The sequence below is a fragment of the Hydra viridissima genome, unplaced genomic scaffold (assembly GCF_058129835.1).
Source record: "Hydra viridissima isolate aposymbiotic clone 2 unplaced genomic scaffold, HvirCarnegie_v1 scaffold_10, whole genome shotgun sequence".
NCBI lineage: Eukaryota > Metazoa > Cnidaria > Hydrozoa > Anthoathecata > Hydridae > Hydra > Hydra viridissima.
The window spans coordinates 6124837-6140168 of record NW_028324309.1 but is presented as its reverse complement, the minus strand read 5'-3'; the positions used below and the strand labels follow the sequence as shown (position 1 = coordinate 6140168).

The window sequence follows — 15332 nt, the reverse complement described above, 5'->3', positions numbered from 1 at the left end:
TTTTATGTATTGTGAATTCAAATAAAACGGAATTCTTCAAGACAATTATTTGAAGCCATAAGTTAGAGCAACAAACAACATAAAATCTCTTTTCTTTTGTTTATTAAGATGTTCTTTACAATAAAATTTTGTTTGCCAGCAAAAAAAAAAAAAAGAAAAATTCATAAACTATTCCAATCTAGAAAGAAAGGGAGGCAGTGATTTTATTACAACTTATCTTAAAAATCAAACAAAATTAAAAAAGTTCAAATAATAGGTATTTTTAATAAATATAACTAAAAGAAATAGTGAGAATATTATTATTCCTCCAAATCAGTTCTTTTTCTTTTTCTCTGTGAAGTTAGCATAATCGAACTAAATAGCTTGCCAACATTACCTAGCTGCCATTCAATAAAATCTTTTAATGCTCTCTGTCCATTGTCAAATAAAATAACTTCCATTTCATCTAGTTTAGCTTTCATTCTGATTACATTATGATGAGATGCATTTTGACAGTTGTCCATAATTTGACGAAATCGCTTCACAAAAATTTCCAGAAGAGTTCTGGCAACTATACCTGAATCCACATGTTGAAAATGTAACATTTTAAATCCAAAGTTATAAAAGTATGGTCCCAATCTGTGCAAATCTAATACATTGGGATCTGCCTTAAATATCTGTCTGAAACTTTCATTATATATTTTTGGTAATTCAACTGATGCAATGAGCCTCCTACGTGTGCAAAGTTCAAATGCAAGCCAACAAGGTACTTCTATCTTGGTTCCCTGTTGAAGATGCTCTTCAGAGGTACTAGGATCTAAGAAGCCAAGTCTGTAACATGGTAGTTCAAACTGCACAGGAACTTTTTCCTGCGTTGTAACGATATCATCCAAATCATAGTAGTAAACACTTAATGGCCGTGGGGTAAGTGCTTGGTTCATTAAATCTTTAATAGATCTTTAATCTCCAATTAAACAAAATATTTTATAAAAATTGAGCAATTTTTGTAACAAAGCTTATGTATTTTCTATTTTAATAATAATAATTTCACAATAACTTTATTTTTGACCAAATTCAATTTTAACATCAATTTAAAACTTAAATTAGGTTTACTCAGTCAAAAATTCAAAAAAAAAATTTTTTATAGCTAAAAGGAAACTATGCACATAAAGAATATAACATTTTTAAAATAATAAGACACATGTAGCATATAAGACATCAGCAAAAACATTACTTTCCAAAAAAAAGTAAAATTACTAACCACAAAGAAAAACTTCCCACAATTTAAAAAACTCTTTTTTTTTTTTTAGCTCTATTTATAATGTTAAGACATCAATTTAGCAAAACTTGAATTACTATGTTATTTTTATTTTTTACATTTTAAATTTGTATTTAGTGTTACTGATAATAGTTCTGGGAAAAAGTAAAACAACAGTCTACAAATATTTCAATTACTAGATGTATCTCGAGATCTATAAGGAATCCCCCTTGATTTTAAATCTTTAACAATATCAGAAGGTAGCTTTCCATGAACAGATGTTGCATAACAGCCAGGTCTAAGTTTATCGATTCTTTGCCATTTAGCAACCCAGCTATCTTCAGGGGTCATTAAGGAAATTATTCCATTAAAATTTGCACTAGTACATGATAAAGTGTTTTCATGATCTCCTTTAAGATGGAGATAGCGCTCACAATTGTCACAACCATCTCTTTCAAACTGCTCTAATGTCTTTATCATAGAACATAGTAAACAGGAACGCAAATGACGCAACTCTTTTGGCACACTTTCCAAAGACATGCTTCTTTTATATTAAGCATAACAAAAAAATATGATAGGCAAATGAAATACCAGAAAAAATGCATAGATTTTCAACAATTTCTATCATTTGATACCTACACATACTATATATATCCCACAAATAAATAAATGTGAAATATGTTAAATGAATTTAAAGAATTACCAGAACATCAAACCATAAATTTATCAAATATCAGGTTTTTATAATATATGAAGCATTTCCGCTAATTATTACACACTTTAAGTAAACTGAAACAAAACCTTCAAAAATTAAGTAACATAAATGATATTTACAGTTTGTAAGCATCTTATTACATTTGATTAAGTATCTGAGAAGGTTAGCATATTAAATGATAAAATAAATAACTATTAGGTCATTTAGTCTGCTATTCTTCTCAGGCTAGAAGAAACCTCTATTTTAAATATCAAGGGGTCCTGCCACCAATATTATGGTCACCATAGTTACTTCCTATTTGTTTTATTAGCTCTAGAAATCCAACTCTAAGACTTCAAAATCTAACTTTAAGACTTCAGTGAATAAAACCATATGAAAATACAATATTACTATGCTATAGACATTTTTTGTGCACTGCAATATATTAAAAAATTCTAAAAAATGTGTGTTGAGCAAGAGGCAAAATATACTTGTAATACACTTAGTGGTATAAAACTTACTATTTAAAATATTTGGATATGGAAATGAATGAAAATGTTGAATTGAATTCCAGGTTATTCCAAAATCATCTGCAAGACAGTATTTATAAGCATACGTTTAGTTTGCAATTTTAATACAATCAACAAATTTAAGATCTATACACCTTAATTCTTCTACATCTCACATTAAATATAAAATGTTTATAATTAGCAAACTGGTAAAATTATCAGCAAGATGAGTGTAGTAATCTCAAGAGAGAAAAAAGAAAGAAGAAACAATAATAAACTCAAGCTGTATAGTAGTATAATTGTTGTAACAACAGACTAATCCATGCAAGAAAAACTCTAGTAAGTCAATTTAGGTAAAAATGTACTAAAGATTTATTTTTCAAAGAATTTTATACATAGCTAAATTTATGATAAGAGAAAGATTGTTTTCTTAAAATGTGCTTTAGAGTTATAACGATTTTCCATTCTACAGTAATTTACCTGTACTTGATGAATATGAAACTAAGCATATGTAGGAATAGAAGATATAAAAAGATAGAGATCTACCTACATAAATTTTAACATATTTTGTCACACAGATTAAGTAAATAAACGTGATATAAAGTAATTTTTTTATCTGTTTCTGGCATATATGTATCAATTCTGGAGTGTGTTTATAATTCACTATATCTGGGTTTTTTGTATATTCTCCGATTCTTGATTATTTTTGTATATTATTGTATATATATTAATTGCATATCACTCAAGGAAAGATGAAATAACCATTACTGAAGAAAAGATGAAATAATCAATTATCATTACATTAATTAGATTAAATAATCATTAAAAATGTGAAATAATCATAGCGGACTAAAAGAAACTATACAAGAAGAATTTATGCAGTCTATCAAGGTACGATGAGCGAACAGTGGGTGAATTCTCAAAAAACTTCGTCAAAAATAAAAAAAAATTAAAGTTATTTTAAACTTATTATTTTGTAACAATGTAAACAAATAGCTAGAGCATTTTATTTCTTAAGAGGAAAGTTCATAAATTTTTTTAGTAGCTAAATCCACGCAGCCAAACTTTTTTAAAAAAATCTTTTTAAACGCGTCGATATTGCAACTTAAAACAATGAAAACGTGCTTTTTCTGATTTTGTAAAACAACGAAGTTGTACTTAAAAAAATGTTAATTATCATTAATTAAAAAAAATTAAAAGTTATTTAGATAACTTTTAAGTAAAGCTTTTTAAATTTTGCAAATTTTTTGTAAAAGTAGATGTCAAAAATGTACATAATAGGATTATTTTTTTCCTTGAACTTTAATTTCAAACAACGTTGAATTTATGAACCCCCGAGATCCTACTTAATTATTTTTGGATATTGTTCATAAAAATCTGTTCTATTGATTCATGAAAGAAAGCACCTTTTTTTACTTTATAACTTTAAGGATCGAAATTGGGGACTTTTTTTCAAATAATTAGTAAAATTGCATATAGACTTAGGTGTAAGGCTTTTTAGAAAATTGATTTTGTACAATTCAATAAAGTAACAAAATATTTAATAACACACATAAAATTGCAGACTTTTTTCAAAAGAATCAATCGAACAACATAAAAAATGATGGAATTCACTTTTTTTAAAGATATATATTTTTATATTTACAGATTAATTGTACGTATTTTTATATTTCTCCTTTGCATTATTTGTCTAATTTTAAACTTCAGTTTTATAAAATTATAATGTGTATATGACTTTTTTAGTTCAATACTTTTACATTCAAAGGTTCACAAAGTTTGAAAAAACAATTTCAGGTTTAGATAAAAAAAAAAAAACTTTTTTCAGTCATACACAGTTGCGTATAAGAAGGCAAATTTGTTTCCAGGTTCTGTAATCACAGTTGTGTATAAAAAGGGAAATTTGTTTCCAGGTTCTGCAATCACAGTTGTGCATAAAAAGGGAAGTTTGTTTCCAGGTTCTGCAATCACAGTTGTGTATAAAAAGGGAAATTTGTTTCCAGGTTTTGTAACCACAGTTGTGTATAAGAAGGCAAACTTGTTTCCAGGTTCCAACAGTTGTTAGGAAAAACCGAAAAATCCTTAGTTTTTTTAAATAATTTCATTTTAGTTTTAAATTTGTTAGGTATAAAAAGTCTTAATAAAATTAAAATTAAAATGGAAAGTTTATAATTCCACAAATATGAAAGATTTGAAAACACATGACTGGTGGTTGAAAGCTTCAATATATATTCCAGATATTTTGTAAGATATTTTAAGTTTCTCACTATTGAAGTTTTCAAATCGTTTAAAAGAAACAAAGTTTTTCATATTGTTCAAAAAAAGAAGAGAAAAAAAAAAACTCAAGTGCGTCGATCGCTTTTAAATTTTGTCCAAGCGAACGAAATGAGCGAACGAAACGCTGAAAAACGGAGGAAATGCGTACCATATTCAGTTCGTCCGAATTAGCATTTGCAACTCAGTGCAAGTTAAGGTGGCTACCCACTATTTAAAAAAAATATTGATAGAATCGCTTTTTTACCTCACACTTAAACATTTTAGTAGCATTGGGATCAAAACAGATAAAAAAAAAAATACAAATTTTTCATATTTTCAACATTACGTCATTAATTATGTGCATAATTAACTTAAAAACAGCATATTTTTCAACAAGGATAACTAACTGCCAAATTTTTCAAATTAAGTCAAACTTTTCAAAAACATTTTTTATTGTATGAACTATGTGCTGAGTCAAAAAAAAATTATATATATTTTTTAATGCTCTGGAATTTGCAATTTAGTGTAATGCTTAAATTAAATACCAAAATAGCCCAAGTTACCCAAATTTTTATTTGAATAGGACGCCATCGTGTAAATATTTTTAACTCAGCACATTCACCTAACTACATTTTATCTCTGTAAAAAATTTCAAAGAAAAATATTATACCAAACTAAAGATATCTTTGTTAGAAGATAGAAAATTTTCAACTGTCGCTAAGGCCGTTGCTATGGAACTTTTCAAAACTTTATAAGTTTGCCCCTTTTTAAAAAACAAAATTAGGGTAAGTTATAAAACTTTTATACTATTGTTGTACGACATTTATTGCTTATAAAGGTTAAACCTTCAACAAATAAGAATAAAAAAAATTTCACTTTTTTTTTATTTTTTCAGATTTTAATAGTGGGTAGCCACCTTAAATTTTTAATAACATTTGTGTGCTAAAAATACAGTTAAAGATTTAACTTGCACTTCTCAAGAGCGTCCCTGTTTATAAATTCAAGGTCATATGTTTGTTATGCTCCTATACTCCCAGTGGGGTTCGCCATATAAACTTATCTAATTTAAATATCTCAAAAAATTTATTCAAATGTAATTTCACTGATATAAATATATTTTTTAACAAGTACCTGCGTTTTGAATCTGGTATATACATGGCACTCTATAGTGAAGGCCTATTCATCGCGCAACCGTAAGCCGTGACTGGGGGCCTATTTTAACATTCTAAAAATTGCGAAGATGAAAAGCTCTCATTGAAAAACTTGGCAGAAAATTTTTAACTTTTTCAAATTGATCTTGTTTATTCTTTTATATTTCCAATAACTTTGCATTATCAGTGTTTTTTAAATTATAAATTTTTGTAAAAAATTTTAAAACACTGTATTTTTACTGACTTGTTAACTCCTTAGTGTGTTAGGTGTTAACATATATATATATATGAAGACCACACTGGAAAAACGATCCAGCTACATTTTTATTGTTTTGAGTAAATTAGATTTTAAACTTCAAAACACTTTAGCTCACACCATAGCTTACTTATTTGTTAAGCTAAATATCTGTGTAATTTGATCGGTTTTCTAGTTATATAGTCAATTATTATATCGTTAAACTGCAGCCGAATATAACAGGAGGAAAAACCCCCAAAAAAGCAAAAATGAAGCTTGATCGTTTTTCCAGTGTGGTCTTTATATATATATATATATATATATATATATATATATATATATATATATATATATATATATATATATATATATATATATATATATATATATATATATATACATACATACATACATACATACATACATACATACATACATACATACATACATACATACATACATACATACATACATACATACATACATACATACATACATACATACATACATACATACATACATACATACATACATACATACATACATACATACATACATACATATACATTCATTATGACTGATATGGGTAGTGATCTATTATATTTGAAAAAAAAGTGTTTGAAAATCTTATGTAATGGTTTACATATTTTTATATTCTTTTAAATAATTATACTTTATAGAGGCCAAACGAGTGTTGTGTATATGGCTGCAAAACTAATTATCAAAGTACCAAAAACAATAATAGCTTTAAAAAAATACCAGTTTATCGCTTTCCTAAAGATAAGGAACAAAGAAATTTTTGGATAAAAAGTATTCCAAACTCCAATCTTTTAGTTTCAGATGAAACTATTATTTGCCAATTACATTGGCCAGCAGTTTTTGAAAAAGTTACTGTTCAAGGAAAACAAAGACCAAAAATGCCACCATCTGTGTGGCCAGGAATCCCTTCAAGTCAAGTACCTACTCCATTACCACATCATCGCACAACACAGAAATCTTTAAGCATTGTTAGAAATGTTTGAACTAATGAATTTCGCACTTTTTTATTGGCTGATACAGCAACATATATTGATTTATATAATGTTTTAAATAATATCAGGGTTTATTCTGTTCCAGTAATAACATATATGATTAAAAAAACAATGTACAATCTATTACCTTTTATGATGGCATTCCTTTCTTTAATTCTTGTTAAAATTTTTGAGAATTTAAGTTTGAAACATTTCATTGTGGAATTAAATATTTCATAAAAAGTTTGTGTAAAGGTTGTATAAATATTGTTGATTCTTGGTCAAAGTTTGAGGAAATACTACATTTTTTAAATGTCATGGAAATAGATTATAAGAAAAACATTATTCAGCAACAAATATCAGTTATGTCTGCAAAGCTTATTGGAAAAAAAAAATGAATCAAATATAATTATACGTAGTTTTGAATATTTTTAAACATCTCGTGCTTTATACAATAAACTAAGAAACGATTTTCAATTGCCATCAGTTAGTACTTTGACATGCATAACATCAAAAGTTTGCAAAAATGACGATGTTAGTTTCTTAGACTCAGTTTTCAAAAACGTTGAAGAAAAACAAAAAATTTGTATAATTATTCATGATGAAGTATATGTCAAAAAAATGATGCTTTAGCATGGTGGAAAATTTTTTGGAAAATCTTTAGATGGTCCATCATTGTCTAGAACTGTGTAGGGAATTATGATAGTATGTCTCAAAGGTGGTCCTAAATTTCTGTATAAGATGATTCCAATTCAGTGGCGGAACTTCAAAATTTGGGCCCCCCCCCCCCCCCCCCGCAAAAGAATGTTTTTTTTAAAAAAAATAAAGCTTCACATATTAAATAGATATTTATTTCATATATCATATTTAAAAACAAAAAATTAAATAAAGATAAAGATAACTTCAAAACGAAACTAAAACTTAACCGAACTTAAATAGTGAAAACTTTCCTCCTTGATTTCATATTGGCAAAATCGGTAATGATGTTTTTCATTTCCATTTTTCCAGCCGCTTTTGCCTCAATAGAAACTATTGCAAGGTCGCTTAAACGTTCTTTACCAATGATATTTCGTAAATAATTTTTTATTATTTTAAGTTTCGAAAAAGAACGTTCAGCTGATGCAACAGTAACAGGTAATGTAAGAAACAATAACAATGCTGTTATCACTTGTGGAACGCTTGCAGCTATAGTTGACAATTTTACTATGAAAAGGTCAGCCAATTCACGTATAGATGATATTTTTGATATTTCATCGTGTAGCATTGACTTTACCATAACCATTTGCAGCGGAAATTCAGTTGTTATATCTTCACTATATTTTCTCTGAATGGCTTCTGCACAGCTTATGATCTCACGTTCTTTCATTACCATTAATTTATTTGGATGGATGCAGGAAAATAATTGTACTACTTCTTGCATTCCTTTAAATCTATTTTCGAGTTGGTTGATAACGACGTCCAAAATTTTTATAAAAATATTGATGCGAAAAAATTCTTCACTACTATCAAAACGGTGATCTGTAGATAATTCGTCAAAATGCCTTTTCACAATTTTTCTTCTTTTTTGAAAAAATATTGCAGGAATCTGCCACGTAGTCGCTATTTCTACCGCTTCAAGTTTTGCTGAATCAAACATCTTTCTATATTGTTTTAAATTTTTGCTGGCATTTTCTAGAGAACCTGAAGCTGCCGTAAGATCTAAATTTTTAGTTTGCAGCAATTTTGATGGTATATGTACCTCATTAAGGATTTTAGACAAAAGCACGCACAAAAAAACAAATTCGAAACTGCTCATATTTTTTTGTATTCGTACTGCTTCTTCGCGTTCTTCACGTTTTGTACTTGTTATTGATATCTCGGAAAGAGCTTTCATTATATCAAGAAAGCGAATTTTAACGGCGAAAAGAGAAGTATTTCGTCCTGCCCATCGCGTTGGATTTAACCTTTTTAATGTTATTTGTGATTCTCCTGTATATTTGGATAGTAGATCCCACCTGTTTATGCTATTTCCGAAAAATGAATACATTCTAGCATTACAAAAAATGAAGCAACTTCAACACAACATTTAACCGCATCGTTAATAACAAGATTTAAATTATGAGCTGCGCAATGCATATACATAGCATTGGGTTGATTTTTCTTAAAAAGGGCCTGAACCCCATTGTATATCCCACTCATGACGTTCGCACCATCATAACCTTGACCCCTGCAGTTACTTAATTTTATATGATGTTTTTCTAACAGATTTAAAATTTCTTCATGTAGTCCAGCAGCAGTGTGGTTATATATTTCCGTGAATCCCAAGAAAGCCTCTTTAATTTCAATTGATGTGGCTTCATCTTTTTCATTTTTAATAATTTTTACGTATCTAAATACTTGACTGAGCTGATCTCTTTTAGTAATATCTTGTGTTTTATCCATTATAATTGAATAAAAAGGTGAACTATTAATATCAGCAGTAAGAGTGGCTTTTAAATGTGTTGCAAGGCAATGTATGACTTCATTTTGAATTTGATGGCTTAAATATTTTATAGATCCATTTGGCATACTCAAAACTTGCTTCATAACATTATCATATTTAGCTAAAAGTTGAACTTGGGTTAAAAAATTACCATTATATTCATTGTCAAATGATTCACGATGACCACGAAAAGCCAAAGAATTTTTACAAAGTGCTAATGTTATATTTACTATCCGCTCTAAGACTTGCACCCAAAAATTTGATTGGTATCGTATTTGTTCTTCTATATTTTTATCAATTGTTTCATTATGTCGCCATTTTTCATAAATGCAACAAGCAAATATATGTTGTTGACTATTTTCGTGAATTTTAATTTTTTTAGAAAGACCACGCCAATCTCTGACACCATGCACACGCCAGTTATCCTTTGCTTTTCGTTCTTCTGAGAAAAGCCAACAAGGCTCACAATAAACGGCATCAAGTTTTGGGAAATAGCAAAGCCACATTCTTTCTATAGATCCATATTTTGTGGTAGTTTTAAAATATTTCTTGGAAAACCTACGGTTTTCTTGCAAGGGGTCGCGTATAAAAGGACCTTTTGGCCGACACGATTCCGATAATACAATTATTTTCTTAATATCTTTTGTTAGTATTTTACCATGAAAATTTGCAATGTCAGTAGAAAATAATTCACTTGATTTTTCTAAATTAATTTGTTCAATGGCGTCATTCGTATCAGAGTTTGAATCTTCCTGGTCTTCATTTCGGTGGTTTCTCGGAGACCTATTCACATCTTCTTCGTTCACATTTTTATTACCAGTAGCAATGTTTTCTTCGATATCATCATGTTCTACTGACTGATTTATACATACCACTTCTGCAGAGTTTTGACTTTCCACTTCCGTTTCCGCTCGCTTTTCGATTGGTTTCAAAAACGTTGTTAGCTTCGGCAATTTAGCTAAAGTAGCTTTTGTTTCTTTTAACTTTCTTCTTTTTGCTGCACCGCTTGTACTACTTAATTTCTTTTCCATTATTATGAGTCAAAATCTAAATTATTACAAATTTATAAATTCAGTACCTGTTGTAAAATTTTTAATTATTACAAATTTATTAATTACCTTTTATTAAATATATCAGTGAAGTAATAAACTCTCGTGCAACAATACTTTATTATTCGTAACACGATTAAATAAATTGGAGACTAGTAATTCAGATAAAATAAGAAATGAAAAGTTAACTTAATACAACGGAAGATTTAATATAAAATTGAAAATGAGAACATACATTTAAAAGTTAATTTGTATATGCAACAAGGATTATAGAATCATTATCCTTAATATGCAACGACATAACAAATAATATTGTTTATATTTTAAAAATGTTGAATATGCAACTAAGAACTTATAAATTGAAGAACTTCTTACAGTTTAAAAAAAATTTATAGGGGTAGGGTGGGGCAAGATGACCTGTGGGGCAAGAAGTCTTTTTGCTTTTGTGAGAGTATCATAGAATAGCAATGTTTTATTCCTCTATTATACTATTGATAAAGTTACTGTGAAAAGTAAAAAATGTTTTTAATATTGCTGTTAGTTGAGGTTTAAATCGGTTTATAACTTTTTGGAGTACTTTGTTAGTAAGTTGCTTCTAATTTCGAATGTTTATTGGATTGGCAATACTGATGCGATTAAGGTAAGGAATGTGTTATTTTATAGAGAATTCATCTCACAATAATATATAGTAAAGAAAGTTTATAACTGAGCAATAAAATTAATTTTATTTGTATTAAACTTGCACTCACTACAGATGAGGCAAGATGTCCTCGGTTACGTGGGGTAAGATGCCCTCAAAGGGCTTCTTGCGTCGTGGTTTTACGGAATTTCTACCATTTTTAAAATGTGTTTAGAACATTAAAGCGTTTACTAATTTAGTAATTGACAATGTTTATATGTTGGTTTATATGTTGATAACTATTATACATATTTATAAATAGCTTTTTAAAATAACTTTATATTAGGTAAATGTTATAATGTGTATGCTAAGTAAAATGAAGCTGTATCACATGCAATTGCTGCAATTCAGTGCATGTTTGTAAAACTTTTACAAATATGCATTTGCATTCAGCTGAATGAAGTTGTATTACATTCAATTACTTATCAGCAATTGAATGTAATACAACTTCATTTATTATCACATGCGTGTAATACAATTTTTACTAAAAAGAGCTGTGTTTAGCTTGCAACATCATATTATCAATAATTGCAACATCGTATTATTATTAATAATCTTGAGTAATTTTGTATGTACATGTAACTTTAGTAAGTTTTTAACTCAATCCATAATTTAACTCAAAGAAAGTTAATTTATGGATTTTATGTAATGTATAAAGTAATAATGTATTAAATAATTGTATAATACTGTGTATGTGTTTGTATGTTCATATAATTAAAATTTTAGGGTTTTAATATATCATTAGATACATATTTAAATATTACAAATAATGGTGAGAAATTATGTGCGAAAAACACAGAGAGGTGCAACAAATAATAGAATAAAGTCAGCATTAGATGCAATCAAGATGGGCTGCAGTCTAAAGAATGTTGCATCAGAATTTAGTATTAACAAAAAAACATTACAGCGTCATCGAGATGGAAAAGTAAAAGTAGTTGGTGGTTTATCTCTGGGTGGAAAATCTCCTGTTTTTAGTAAAGTATTTGAATTAAAGATTGTTACACAAGTTCAGATTATGGAAAGAGCATTATTTGGCTTGACAACAATAGATGTGCGTCGCCTAGCATATGATTTTGCTAAACAAATGGGAATTGATAATCCTTTTAATAAAGAGTCAAAAATGGCAGGAGTGGATTGGCTGCGAGGATTCATGTCTCGCAATCCACAACTTTCTATTCGAACTCCACAAGCCACCAGTATAAGCAGAGCCATTGGCTTCAATAAACCAAAAGTAAATCAGTTTTTTTCAGTATACAAGTCATTATTTGAGGAACATAAGTTTTCAGTCAAACAGCTCTGGAATATGGATGAAACTGGAATCACAAATGTCCATAAGTCAGGAAAAATAATTGCAACGAAAGGCAAACGACAAGTTTCAAAAATGACTAGTGGAGAAAGAGGTGTTACTGTGACAGTTGTGTGTGCAATGAGTGCAAGTGGCGCTTATGTCCCACCATTATTTATATTTCCCCGTAAGCGAATGACTGATAGGCTGGCTGTTGGTGTACCTTCAGACTCAATTATTAGAGTTAGCTCCAGTGGATGGACTGATTCATCTTTATTCATTGAATGGTTAACACATTTTGTTGCTGACTCATGCATCTAAAATTAATGAGCAATTAATTGTACTTGATGGTCATCACAGTCACAAAACACTTGAGGCCATTAATTTTTGTCGTGACAATGGGATCCATCTCATAACTCTTCCACCTCATTGTACACACAAGATGCAACCTTTAGATCGTACATTTTTTAAACCATTGAAAGTTGGCTACAATACAGCAGCAAGCAACTGGATGTTAACACATCAAGGGCGTAGAATTTCATTTTTTGACATGGCAGGTATTTTTGCAACTGCCTACAACTTTACTGCAAACATTGACAAAGCAATCAATGGGTTTAGATGCTCTGGTTTATACCCAATAATGATGAAGCCTTTGACGCAGCTTTGCTCACTAATGAAGTTGAGCCATTGGGAATCTGTCAGCAATCTAGTGAATTGTCTAATTTGCCTCTTGTTGCACCTATACAGTTGCCAAATGTCATGAGCACAACATTTACTGCTGCAAAATTGAAGGCTGTTGATGATGCAGTTTTGCCAATTGTTGATGAGTGTCTTGGCCTTAAGTCTCCCTTAAAAATTTTGGAAAAGATTTCTCCACGTCCCAAAATTCCTGTATTAAGACAACGAAAGAGAAAGACAGAGTCAGCTGAAAATCTTACTTCTTCACCTTTCAAGAAACGACTAGAAGAGCATGAAAACAATTTAAAAGAAAAGCAACAAGCAGTCATAGTGCGTAAAGAAAAAGCTGCACTTAATAAGGTGATCAAGCAAAAAATGAAATCAATAAACTTGAAGACAAAAAAGGTGAAGAAGCCTGAAAATCAGAAAGCAGAAAGACCTAATGAAATAAAGAAACAAATGAAAAGGAAGAAAGATATGGTTTCTGCCTCTGAAAGTTTTATCACTGATACAACTCTATGCACCATTTGCTCTTGTCCATACAATATGCCACCATTTGATGATTGGACACAATGTACTAAATGTACATCTTGGTACCACTTTTCATGTGGTCCAGAAGATTCAGACTTATGCTACTACTGTGAATCATAATCATGTATATGTTATTTGAACATTTATGTTAGTGATATAAATCAAAAAGAAGTTATTTATCTTCAAGACAATTGCATAAAATAATTGCAGTTTATATTTCAGTTATTTTAACAAAATGTAAAGAGTTTTTATAAAGAACTATTAATAGCTTTTATTCTAACTGTTAGTTATTTTTAACAACTGTTTTAAAGGTTTGGGGCAATATGCACTCCTTGGAGCATCTTGCCCCACGGCTGGGGCAAGATGTCTCCTTGCAAAATTATTAGTTTTTTTAAATTTAAAGTTTTATATTTTAGGGCCCACTATACCTGCGGAAAAGAGTTTTATAGTATAAATATTATTGAGAGTATAATTTTTTTTATATGAGGGCCCCCTATAGCTGGTAGCCCCCCCCCCCCCCCGCAACGCAGGGTCCTGCGTCCAGTAGTTCCGCCACTGTTCCAATTTCAAAATTAAGTTTAAATTTTCTGTTTGAACAAATAAACTCCAGAATAAAACTTATAAAATCATCATCTGGCGATGTAAAAGTTTTTATCTGATAATAATTGTGTAAACCAAGCATTTTAAAAATTTTATCATACTATTCCAGAAAAACCTTGGAAAACAGAAGATGGGATGTATTTACTGTTTGACTTTGTTCATCTTTTGAAAAACATTAGGAATCTATGGCTTACAGAAAAAACTGGGGAACTAGTGTACAGTGATAATGGTATTCAAAGAACAGCTAAATGAGAGCACCTTAAATGCTTATATCAATTAGAATCAGAAAAGTTATTCAAATTTTCAGGCTTGAATGAAATTGCAATAGCTCCCAAGCTCATTGAAAGGCAAAATGTATCTACTTGCCTTAAATTTTTTTTAGATAAGACATATCATACCTTGCTGACCTATTCTCAATTCTCAAAATATTGCAGTTTCCTCAAAATATTGCAGTATCCTTAGTATTCAAATTCTAAGGATACTGCAATATTTGTAAATAAAGTAATAACCTGGTAGAAAATTTTGAATGTGAAAGGTTGTGGAACTGATGTAAGACGCAATGATCCATTAGAAGCCCCTATTTGTAATCCTTATGATTGCCGTCTTAATACTCTACTTCAGTTTGGTGATTTGGCTCTAGAAATGTGTTGCAAAAATGGCAAAAGAGTGAAGCAGTTATCTAATGGTACTGCAAAACCGATTCACCATACTTGCTATGGTATTGTTGAGCTATGTAAATATTTATTAGCAACAGCTCATGATTATGTTCTTCTTGGTATGTTTATAAGTTACCACTTAGAAAAAGAATTTCGGAAATTGAGACAAGATTCTAGGGGTGCCTACTTTATAAATGTTCAACAAATTATAGAAAAATTGCATATAAATCACACTGAGCTTCTTGAACATATTTGTTATGTGAAGCAGGTAGTGAAATGTTTGACAATTTAGAAAAACTAGAGT

General features: G+C 29.4%; 3 protein-coding genes and 1 pseudogene across 3 annotated transcripts; 1 reads left to right on the top strand and 3 right to left on the bottom strand.

The window, feature by feature from the left end:
* Positions 1–80: 80 nt before the first annotated feature.
* LOC145192750 (DNA replication complex GINS protein PSF3-like) lies at positions 81–1265 on the bottom strand. The gene has a single exon (XM_080070074.2). The coding sequence runs from the start codon at positions 918–920 to the stop codon at positions 300–302; it is 621 nt and encodes a 206-aa protein (XP_079926200.2). The 5' UTR covers positions 921–1265; the 3' UTR covers positions 81–299.
* A 77-nt stretch (positions 1266–1342) lies between these two features.
* On the bottom strand, positions 1343–3525 carry LOC149882852 (transcription elongation factor SPT4-like). The gene has a single exon (XM_090099421.1). The coding sequence runs from the start codon at positions 1775–1777 to the stop codon at positions 1427–1429; it is 351 nt and encodes a 116-aa protein (XP_089955547.1). The 5' UTR covers positions 1778–3525; the 3' UTR covers positions 1343–1426.
* Positions 3526–7930: 4405 nt separating this feature from the next.
* On the bottom strand, positions 7931–10936 carry LOC145195963 (zinc finger MYM-type protein 1-like; annotated as a pseudogene).
* Positions 10937–13181: 2245 nt separating this feature from the next.
* On the top strand, positions 13182–14052 carry LOC149882851 (uncharacterized). The gene has a single exon (XM_090065711.1). It carries the CDS (start codon positions 13182–13184, stop codon positions 13890–13892), a length of 711 nt encoding a protein of 236 aa, XP_089921837.1. The 3' UTR covers positions 13893–14052.
* The last annotated feature ends 1280 nt before the right edge of the window (positions 14053–15332 follow it).

Coding starts and splice junctions, on each gene's coding strand:
- LOC145192750 (XM_080070074.2), bottom strand. CDS start 920: ATGAACCAAGCACTTACCCCACGGCCATTAAGTGTTTACTACTATGAT.
- LOC149882852 (XM_090099421.1), bottom strand. CDS start 1,777: ATGTCTTTGGAAAGTGTGCCAAAAGAGTTGCGTCATTTGCGTTCCTGT.
- LOC149882851 (XM_090065711.1), top strand. CDS start 13,182: ATGCTCTGGTTTATACCCAATAATGATGAAGCCTTTGACGCAGCTTTG.